The sequence below is a fragment of the Dysidea avara genome, chromosome 5, assembly GCF_963678975.1.
Source record: "Dysidea avara chromosome 5, odDysAvar1.4, whole genome shotgun sequence".
Classification (NCBI taxonomy): Eukaryota; Metazoa; Porifera; class Demospongiae; order Dictyoceratida; family Dysideidae; genus Dysidea; species Dysidea avara.
The window spans coordinates 4,419,983-4,431,786 of NC_089276.1; the positions used below are offsets into that span (position 1 = coordinate 4,419,983).

Here is an 11,804-nt window from a genome sequence, read left to right on the forward strand (position 1 = left end):
GATAAGTGGCAGGATGAATCATATGAATTCTCTGCAGGGATAGTGAACTCACTGACCCTTAGAAAGCCGAAGAAGGCAAGGCAGCACATAGCCCAGAATGTAGTGCTGTCGTAAAAGGGGGCTTCTTTTGACAATGCAGTTTTGATGCTGCGTGGAATGGGAATGGTGATCGGCAGGCGTGGTTTGGTGAAACGCCTGCCAGTTTGACGCTTCTTAATTCCCCTTAGGATGAGCTGAAGCCAGCAAGTGACTTGGTAATTGAACTGCTTATGCAACCCCTTGCAGACATGCATGTGTCTGACAGCTGCTAAGTAGACCTTTATAGTCCTCAGTGATGTGTTAGATGTTGCCAAGTGTGTAACAAATAGTGTCAGGGTGCACTCAGTTGTAGGAATTGGCTTTTTTCCCACCAACTTGCAAAAGTTGAAATATCTTCTTTTACCTGCCGCATAGGTCTTCCTGCTTGACTTAGCCAGGCTGGTGTGTAGTAGTTCATGAGCTTTCCCAAGGAGTTTATTGAGGTGGACAGTTCTTAGCGAGGATGGTGGTTTGAAGCAATCTGTAAATGTGACCGAATTTTGGAAAATCACCCTTATGGGTGCATTTGACACATTAAATATTTAGCTCTGAAACATAGCATTATAAGTTAAATTCCTACCCAATTAAGTGTAGAATAAACCATAGATACCCTGAATTACAAGAAACTTTTTAGAAATATTTGAAAAGTGCTTTCTGCTAGTAACAGCATCATGCTACTTTCAAAAATTCTAATTGTTTCAGGCGCGACCATAAGGATGATTTTCCAAAATTCAGTCACAAATAATACCCTTAATAGACAGGTGCAGTAGACAAGCTTGTTATATTATATTATATATATATATATATATATGCGTACATATCAATGCACAGTGAACAGAAGCAATAGTGTGCATATATGCAATGTATTAATATAGCCTATACAATATAGTGGTATGTGTTTATCAGTTCCCATTAATTAAGGGGTGCATCAAGTTTCTTAAAGGAGCGTTTGAAGTGGCGCTGAAAAGAGTGGGATGTTCAGTCCAGCTTTTGTGGTGATATGAGTTTCAAGAGTGACATTGGGATAACCTCCAGGATGATGGACACATGTGCATTCAGCTTTAAGAATTCTGCCGATCTGTTTCTGGAGAGCTGAACTGCAGCCGTGTTCGCACCCCTGGAATATGGCAGGCTACAATTGTGAAACCGAAGTAGGCTGAGAAGAACCAAAGACACCGTAAAAGATGCATGACCAATGGCTCCTTAGAAGAGCCCTTGTTGATTGAGTCTACCACCCCACTGTTATCACACTTGAATTGAACCTTGCTGCCTGACAGTAGTGGGCCCCACACGGCACAGCTTAAGACGATTGGTACCAGTTCCTTTGCCATGATATCCCTCCATGCCCATTCCTTCGACCAAGCCAATTGTATCCATTGAGGTCCAAAGACCCCACCACAACCCCAGGACCCTGACGCATCTGTAGCAATGAAGTGGTCCGGGGAGGAGTTGTCAAGAAAGCTGATCCCATTCCAACAGGATGCAAACAGGTGCCACCATCTGAGATCCGACCGGAAGCCGGCTGTGAGCCTTGTACTGTGAGATAGTCTTTTGAGGCAAGCTGCTGCTTTATACATTCTAGAGACAAAGGTCCTCCCTGGTATTACCACCTTAGTGGCGTGCTGTAGAAGACCTATCAAGGACAAAATCTCTCTTTTAGTAGCTTTTTTGCGGGATAGCCAGGCTTTGACTTGGTTACGCAGTCGACTAAGCTTGTCCTCAGGTAGGCGAGCCTGCATCAGTTCAGTATCTAAGGTAATCCCTAGGAATGTCAAGCACTGGGACGGCCCCTCTATCTTATCCAGCGCAAGCGGAATTCCTAAGCTGGAGCAAGTGTCCTTAATTTTTTGAAGGTTGTTGGCACACAAAGGGGAGTCAGGTGGGCCCAAGGTGAGAAAATCATCCAAATAATGCATGACTGGTGTCACCTGCATTTGTTTGAGAATCCACGACAACAGGTCAGCCAAGACATTAAACAGCTTGGGGGCAGATCGTAGCCCAAAAGGTAAACAAGTGTCAATAAAGATCTGATTATTCCATTTCATTGACAATAGGTGGCAATCGGCTGGGTGCACAGGAAGTAGGCGAAATGCACTTTTAACATCAATCTTTGCCATCAGTGTGCCATACCCTATCTGTTTGATCTTGTCAATTGCCGAGTCTATGGTGATGTACTTCAGTGAGCATAATCCTTTTGGGATCCCTCCATTTACGCTGCCATCAACTGGGTGAGACAGGTCAACGATTAATCTCCATTTGTTTGGTTGGTGGTTTTTGGGGATGACTCCAAAACGGCTAAGATGTGCATGTGGAACTAATGACTGTTGAAATGGGCCGGCAACTCTTCTTAAAGTGATCTCCTCAGCCAGGTACTTCTCCACTATGTTGGGGTGTTGGAGAGCACAGCATAAATTCTGCTTTGCAGACTTCATTAGGTGTAGTTGTTGCTTGAAGCCTATGCGGAAATCCTGTGTGACTCCAGAAAGAAAGAAGTTGGTTAGTGGCTTATTTGGGTGGTCTGAAAGTGCCTCCTTCCATCTACTCACTTCAAGTGGGGATGTAAATACGGTGGCTACGGGTGGTACTTTGACATCAGCTGGCTGGCTCTTCAGGTGGGTAGTCCAAGCAGAGATCCAATCAGCATAACTGCAGCATAAGTCCTTGGTGTGCATGCCAACAATGTGTTGCTCTGACATCACTGCAGAAGAGAAATAGATTTGGATAACACTTGTGTCATAAAGCGATTATGGGTGCATTCGTACGCTTATTGAGTTAATATCTAAATATTCACGCAATATGCCCTGACTGCAACACATATACTAGCTGCCCTTGTAAAACATGCAGGTATACCCATATCACTGCCAATGACTTTTTGAATTTACACTATGCAAATGGTGTACAAGATTAAGATACTAAAAGAAAAAAAAAACACTTGCCGAAACCTATTGAGACAAGTCAAGACTAGTTGTTGTTCTGTCTATCCTGCTGCCTGTAAGTGCACTGAGAGGCTTTGTGATTCCTATCTGTGACTCTAGGGTTATGGACACATCTGTAGCATAAATGAGCATAGCAGCAGGAAGGCCGAGAGCAACCGTTAGGGTTGTCATTCCAATCCAGGCATATAGGCTGTCTTGTTGGTAGGGTTGGTTTTGGCATGTTGATCTTTAATGAGGGTTTGAGTTCGGCTGGTAGTAAGGGGGAGGACCTTGTGGTCGATGACCCTGGATAGCCCTTTCTGGGAAGATTGTGTTCCAGATGGTGATATCTATGGTAGACCACTGCTTGAGATTAGAAGCAGATGCCTTTAAACGGAAACAACGGTCATAAGTTAACCATTTCCCTTCACGACAATCCAGGGATGCTCCCATTATGATTCTTTGATATCCCAGGAGATCTGCTACACACTTGGGCTTGTGGCGAGAAACTATGGCAATGTACATCCCAAAACACTGCACCCAATCCATAATATCCAATAGCACTGGGGGTCGCTTCCGTGATCTGGTATGTTGGTCGTCTGTGTTAAGATCTGCCGTTTCCAAGTAGCTTGGCAGGAGCTCAGCCATCTCAACAAATAAACCATCCTCCACACGTTTCACTACTCTTACTGGTATTGGAGGTAGCCCATTGCTGATCAATATCAGTTTCTTGGTTTGGGACAAATCTTCTGTGTCATTTCTATCGATGCTGGCAATCTCGTCATCAAGTTCTGGGATATGTGACAGCCGGCTGCTGTTGAGGAGGTCATCAGGTGCTGCAGGCAAGACAAATGTGCACATTAGCTACATGGCAGTGATTCAGCATGATGCAGCCTTACAAGGGGGTGAGCATTAATAAGAACACCAGTGCGGGGGAGGGGGGGAGTTATTAAAAAATAAATATTTTTTTTGATTACATGCTGCAAAAGCTAGGGCATAATGCTCTTTATTTGAAAGTAGCACATGCAGTGACTGATTATGCAAAGTACAGCTTATACTGTTGCTTACCGAAGTCTTCGTTTCTATATCCTCCTCGTCAGCGCTGTCTTGGGGTTCCGGGCTTGCGGGTGTTCCAGTTCTACGGCGGCGTGACGTCTGCTCAGTCTGGGTGGGTTGGATCGTCTCGGCTGGGTTGCTTCTTTTCCGTGCTAGATCTCACTGGGTCAGTTTGTGTTCGTGGTAAGAGAGCTTGTACTACCACTGAGACAATATCTGGGATATCACCAGTCGTCAAGGGGCATGTCTTCGGTTGCTTCGCCCTAGAGCCTCCCATACTGTTGGCTTGTCGTCTCTTTCTGCCGGTCGTAGTGGTGGCGGGTGAATCCTCTTGTGTTGGTGAATTATTTGGCAGAGTCGCCATCTTCCTTCTTCCTGCGGTGCTCTTGTTCGCGTTTCCCATCTTCTTCGGACCATTCTTCTCCTTTGGCTTTGGGGGCATGACTTGACGCCTTGCACTTGATCGCCGCTCAAAATACAACTGACTGTTGTCACGTGTTACTGCGCATACGCTAGCGTTCTTATTGATACCCTATTACTCCAAATATTGCCTCATGTCCTGGTGACAGTTGTCGACTTCAACATTAACTTTGTCTAAAGGTATTTAAGCTCCATATAGTTACTGACAATGAAATAAGAATATGCTTTAATTTTTGCGCCGTAAATGTTATGGCCAAGTTAAGTAGACACATTCTGTGTATTGTTCTTCATAATTTTGCCTGAGTAACAAAGAGAACAATAGTTGAAGTAGTAAAAATGACTACAGAATTATAACTTTAAAGAATGTGCACATGCATGTATGCATAGTTTTCTTCCATTGTACTAAGGCATATCTGAACACACTAATCACAAAACGGTGTTTAAAAAGGTGCTAAACAAGCATATAAAAGTAACTAGTAACAGAAGTATTAGTTACCCTTTGAAAAGTAACTGTAACTGTAGCAAAGTTACATAGGAAAAGAGTATCGAGTAACTAGTAACTAGTTCCTTTTATGAAGTACGTAACTACCCCAACTCTGAATTTGTAACAATCATTCAAGGGCAGAGTACCCAAAAATATTCAACATATCATTGCTTTGACTTACTGTCTGTCCAGTGAACTTGCTCTCCAATTGCCTCAACTCACAGCTTTAGTTAATTCCTGTACATAAACACCTAGATATGTGACCGGGCCTCTGAAAATAGGGCATACGGTCACATGAAATTTGTCTACTTTTATGAAATTTTTTGACTCATAACTTTTAATGTCACAATAATTATGAACTAATAAATTTACCTTTTATTGCACATTTAATTGCCTTGTGATGTAAGTCACAGTACAACAACATGTTGTTCCAATACTGAGTTCCACAGTTAAGTGACATGGTATAGTTTGTGCCCACATGTCTTATTTTCGCAGGCGGGCCTGGTCACATATTATTATTACATTTAGTACATGTGCTTGAAATCAAAGGGCTGCTACTAGTGTTACAGATCAGTTGTAACAAGTTTACAGATGTTTATAACATGGCTACAAGGAGAAAGTTATAAACGCCAGACCTGGAACAGCATCAAAGAGAACTAGTACCAGCATTATAATACTAGAAATTACCACATCAATAACAACGCAACACTGCAACAACGCACAACTGTAACACCACAACGCTGCAACACCACAACACTGCAACACCGCAACAATGCAACACCGCAACAATGCAACACCGTAACAACGCAACAATGCAACACTGCAACAATGCAACGCTGCAACAACGCAACACCGCAACAATGCAACACCGCAACAATGCAACACCGTAACAATGCAACACCGCAACAATGCAACACTGTAACACTGCAACACAGCAACACTGCAACAATGCAACAACGCAACGATGCAACAACACAACACTGCAACAATGCAACACTGCAACAATGCAACACTGCAACAATGCAACACTGCAACACTGCAACAATGCAACAATGCAACACTGCAACAATGCAACACTGCAACAATGCAACAATGCAACACTGCAACAATGCAACACTGCAACAATGCAACAATGCAACACTGCAACACTGCAACACTGCAACAATGCAACACTGCAACAATGCAACTTAATTCCAGAGATCCTGTTGTAATACGATTACTTTACACCACACTTGTAAGACCAATTCTAGACTATGCCTCTACCATATGGAATCCTCATCATTTGGGAAGCATCCGTGAGCTGGAAAATATTCAAAGAAGAGCCACGAAGTTGATACCTACCCTTCAAAACTTACCCTATTCTGACAGACTACAAAGCCTCAATTTACCTAGTTTATCTTACCATCGAAATCGTATGGACTTAATTATGACATATAAAATTTTGAATGGAGCAGTATTAGTAGATAAAGAACATTTTTTTACAATGAACACCAGTTACAGTACTAGATCTAATGGATTTAAGATTTATAAGAAATTTAATAAGACTTCAACACGACGCTTTGCCTTTTCACAGAGAATAATCAATAACTGGAATTCCTTACCCTATGAAATTGCCACTTCTCCCAATGTACTAAGTTTTAAGACTAATTTAGATCATTTTTTGTATAATCAACGTTTTTCATTTGTATGATTTAATTGAGATTGGTTTTATAAGACTCTGTCTTCTTTTTGACCAATTATACATAATAATAATAATAATAATAACACTGCAACAATGCAACACTGCAACAATGCAACACTGCAACACTGTAACAATGCAACACAGCAACAACGTAACACTGCAACAATGCGACAAAGCAGCAAAGTACTACTTCCATACTTCACCTGCACTACACTACATACCTGCTAAACTACACCACAGTAATATTCCGCTAGTCTTCTGTAACTGTTGAGGATGATTTTGCTGACTTTGACTTTGTTTAGTAGCTAGTGATTTATATATGGATGGTAGTAATTAGGTTGTAAGTGGTAGTATATAAGTAGTTGCAAATTGTAACGTCTTCGTATTTTCGATATTATGATAATATGTTAAGTATAAAGTTCACCTATGTGGAATTCAACTAAAATTATAATCAATGATGGATTTGCCACATCCAGCATAGTGTGGTAGTAGCTAAGTGATTTGTGTATGGGCTAGCCATTGTATGTTAATTTAGTAATTGCATTACTTCAGATAATTATTGCTTCAATGCAACTGTTGCGCCGAAGATTAGTTGAGTCATACCTGAGCATATCATGCCATGTATAGCACAAAGTCTTCATAGTGCTTGTCTTCAAATTATGTAATGTTGCTGCAGTTGGTTATCAAGATGCACAATTAGCCATATGGCAAGCCACTACAAATAATATTAATATTGCAAACCTGCAGAAAATTGGCTGAAGTTAATGGTTTTGCAATGATGTTTAACTGAACAAGTTGCCCTCAACATTGCACAGCTAACCACTATAAATTGTTAGGCAGATTTGTGCACAAATTTAGGTTTATGTACAAGCATGAAAGAATTACAGTGTTTCATTTAGTAAGTGTTTAGCAGTAAAGCCACCTCCATGCAACTTTGACCTTTGCACATTAATTAATTAATACAGTATGATGTTTAGAAATTGTAAACAATTGCAATCACTGTGGGTATTGAAATGAAGGGCACACTACAAGGAGCAATTTAACGTTTGGATCGGATCTGTATCTTGTTCTGTTCAAAAGTTATGCTTACTTTTCCATGTTCAGTTATCATACTAAACAAAATGGTACCATTCTACAAGTGATAACGTAGGTTATCATTGCATTCTCCACCACACTGGCATAGGGCAGCACATTGTAGAGCTGTTTTTATTCACTTGAACTGTCTTCTGCACCTTTTCTTGCATCCACAACTCAGTAGCTCCTTGGATGAACTGCTGGCTACTGGAAAAGTTGTCCATAATGGCTTCTAGTTATCTAGATCGGTGACCATCTCATAAAGGCAAACTTTGTGAAGCATGCAACATCATGATGCAATGTCATGTACCTTTTCAATGCATATTTCAATTCTGTAGTTATTCTTACCATCTCTGGACCAGTCACCATCCAACATCTGAGAGCTTCAGAATTTTATGTAAAACTAATAGTTCCACTGTCACACTTTGTACAGCAGCATTGTGTTGCTCATGAGCCTGGTCAATTGCCAATGAAAATATATATTCACTTGGTTTTGTGGACTGCAAAATAGCAGTTGCAGGATGTGTCATGTTGAGATTAACCATTCTTGAATATGAACATAGTTGGTAGCTATGTTTCAAACTGAAGAACCATAGTGTAGGGATTCTATATACAGAGACTTACATAATCAAGACAAGGAGCTCCAAATACAGTACTGTATACACCAGAACTGAAATTGAGGACTTCCTTGTCCACCACACTTCAAATGATTCTTGCTGCTCTGTTGACTCCAGTGACTCAACGTATAAGCTGTGAGACTTCTTCAACAAGATATACAATTAAGCTGTTAGCAGTAACTTGGTGTGTATAGTCTGGTCCATGTATATAACATGTGAAACTTTTATGAAGGAATCAGCTATTCCCGTAGAAGCCACTTTGGCTTGAACAAGAGATTCTACCCAACCATACAGTCTCCAATTACCTTGAGTACAGTCATCTTAACAAATTACATAATCCACCAAGAGTTATAACAAAATAATCTTCTCTGGCCAATTCCATTGTATCAACTTTGCAATTGCATATAATGGTTGGTCTAAAGTAATTACTGGTACTTGAACAGAATTTAATTTCTGTACAGCTTGTTGAATGACATCCATGGAGTGCCTTATCATCACTACTGACTTGGAATCCTCATTGAATAATGGCTGCATAGCTGTAGTAGTGGGTATAAAGAGCCTGATGGATATTGTTGACTTGCATGATATGCAGCCCAAGATATGTTGCTATCTTGAATCTTGAATCTTGATCAATACTTAGAAATTTTCTTTAACTTGATTAAGCTTCTTATTAAAAACAACATTCTAATGCAGTTAGCTTTTGATTGTAATAGCTTCACCCAAATCTTTTGTAGTGCCTGATTAAAATCTTGGTACTGAAATCACTTTGAAAAAAGTGGTCAGCTTTGGGAAATGAAACATCCTTTTTCGATTCTACCAATGGCTGAACATTGGTGTATGATGCTGGGAGTTCCAATGGTGCCTTTGTTCTGGATGACTAATCAATCACACAAGTTTCATTTTCAAAGTTAGTATGTTGGAATTGTGAAAAGAATCTTGAACTATAGGGTTGTGGTCAATGTTGTCAATTGCTGCTGTAATAGAAACTCCTTCATGTAAATTCATAGTACATGCACATGGAGCACACCACATTTTCAGAATGATATTGCCCACATTCACTGCTATTGATATTTCCCATTACATGGTCATATGAAGTGGACAATCCCAGTTCAAATAGTGACTCTGTTAGATCACACTCCTGTGTTCTTGCATGCATAAACAATCCCACTTCAATTGGAAGTGAAGTCTGCTCTGATAAATACTCGTACTTTTTGCAAACAGAAGTGTTATAATTATTGCATGTGACAAACTGTGTTGGACTTAATGTTGGGCTATTGTGAATCATATCTGCTAGTGTCAGTAAATAGACTTGATTTGGCAGTCATGATCAAATGAGTCAGTAAACTTTGCTTGCATTTCTAAGACATTTCTTTGTACAATCTTGGCTGCTCTTGCCAGACATATGGCATCATTGTCAAAGTCCAACTCACATGCTTTAAACAGAACTGGACCCAGATCATCATTAAAAGTAAGGAACACATCTCGTCTTTCCTTGTTGGCTTCATGCTCTGGAAATTGAGCTAAAATGCTATTTTTGAGGTCAGCACTGTGAGTATGACTATTTAGTTAAACACCAAGTTGCAGACAAATAAAGTTTGATAGCTTAAAAACTGGAGCCACATTAGCACTCACTCTTATATCATCAATGTATGCCACCAATTCTGCCAAGGCAATGCCAAGATTAAACTTATCACTTTGATCACAATTATCTTTAACATCTAATGCAGCTGCCCTGTTGTAAAGTGACTGCAGTCATAGCCATACCTATTTTTTTTAATAATGCCTGTAGATTTAGACCGTTTGGATGAAGGAAATGGCATGGAAGCAGTCAAGCAGAAATAATATATAATCAGGTTATGTGGCACAAATCATGCTACAATAAATTCAGTGCAACAAAGCTAAAGAAAGCAGAAAAATGCTCTATAGCAGATGAACCTGAGCTTGAGATTGTTCCTTGCAGAAAGTACATGCACCAAAGCATACTGATAGTAAAGGCATCTGCTTTTTTGCTTTAAAAGTAGATCTGAATCACTCCATAAAGCTACAACCTGGACTCATGTGTGCGAAAATATGCACACGATCTTCAAGATGAATGTCTTTCATTAGCTAAGTTGAGTGCTGGAGACATGATTGTATTGGAAGTTAAATATCATCCTAAATGTTTGGCGTACCTTACAATTGCTTCCATGGCTAAACACCTGGTATTAACAGGTTTGTATACAGTAAGTGGCAATAATTAAGTTTTAATCTTTAATTTATCAAGTATGGTATATTCACTAGCTATATATACAACATACACTGCATGGCTGCATACAACTGGCAGATAAGTTTAGAGGTAGCTATAACCAACTGGCACTTTCAGGACTAATTTTCAAATAATCACACTACACATCATTCTGTAACCTGTTTCACAGTATAGCAGCCAGAACATGTGGCAATCAAGTAGCTAGATAACTTATGTATTGATGTTTGTTTGTTATGACAACCATAAATCTCTTGAAAAGCCAAAGCATGAAAGAACTTTTATAAACAGCTACAACTTTGTCACAGGGCTGTGTAAGCTATGCTTGTTTTTCAGGAAGATCCATTAAAACTTAAAAGTGGTCAGACGTTGGGAATTTGAACCTGATACTATAAGGTTAGTGAGTTACTTTGGTTACTAGTGACAGAAGGAAAAATGGTAATCTAGTCAGCATGAAAACAAAGAAACCTGGAAATTATATATTGAGTACTGTGACTGCTCTATTAGAATTCTTGGCTGCTCTATTAAAGTATTTCAATCTTTTCAACTCAGCGCCCTTAACTTTTTCCAAGTCACATATACTTAAGCTAATGCCTGTAATAATAATACTAGTCCACACAAATTGGAACTCTAAATTATACATACAGGCGAGTGACCATCAAGCCAAAGATGTGCAATGTATTATTTCTATTGGATTGTGCAATACTGATCAAAATATTGGCTCCATTAGAAGTGTTTAAAAACAGGTATTTTATCACATTTTGCTGATTGCACCTGTAAATGAAATACAGCCATGCGATGCAAGCAAAAAATGAAGATTTTGAATGCACTTGTATGCTTTCCTGACCAGCTAGAAATAGGTTTATAACCTACGTAGTTTAAGTTTCAAAACATGCCCTAAGGCAATCATTTTGATGTGACACCATATCTCATATGATTTAGTTTACCTTACTCAACTTCCACAGAAAATTTAGTGCTTTTATCACAAAGTGAACAATTTCATCAAAATTTGTTGCTTAGCCACAAAACAAGAAAGATTAATATAATTAATTTATTGACTGAATTGCATGGCTAAAACTATTAACTAAATTTCATATTAAAATAACACTATTTACTGTACTTGTTATGGTGCCCCCTAGTGCAACATGGCTATGGTGTAATGGACTCTGTTACATGCACTATACTTAATTGTTTTGTGAGAGCACAATACAGTACAACACAGCAATATACAATGCAT

General features: G+C 39.6%; 1 protein-coding gene across 1 annotated transcript; it reads right to left on the reverse strand.

Annotated features, from left to right (window-relative positions):
* Positions 1-1,139: 1,139 nt before the first annotated feature.
* On the reverse strand, positions 1,140-2,774 carry LOC136256543 (uncharacterized). The gene has a single exon (XM_066049523.1). It carries the CDS (start codon positions 2,772-2,774, stop codon positions 1,140-1,142), a length of 1,635 nt encoding a protein of 544 aa, XP_065905595.1.
* Between the last annotated feature and the right edge of the window lie 9,030 nt (positions 2,775-11,804).

Coding starts and splice junctions, on each gene's coding strand:
- LOC136256543 (XM_066049523.1), bottom strand. CDS start 2,774: ATGTCAGAGCAACACATTGTTGGCATGCACACCAAGGACTTATGCTGC.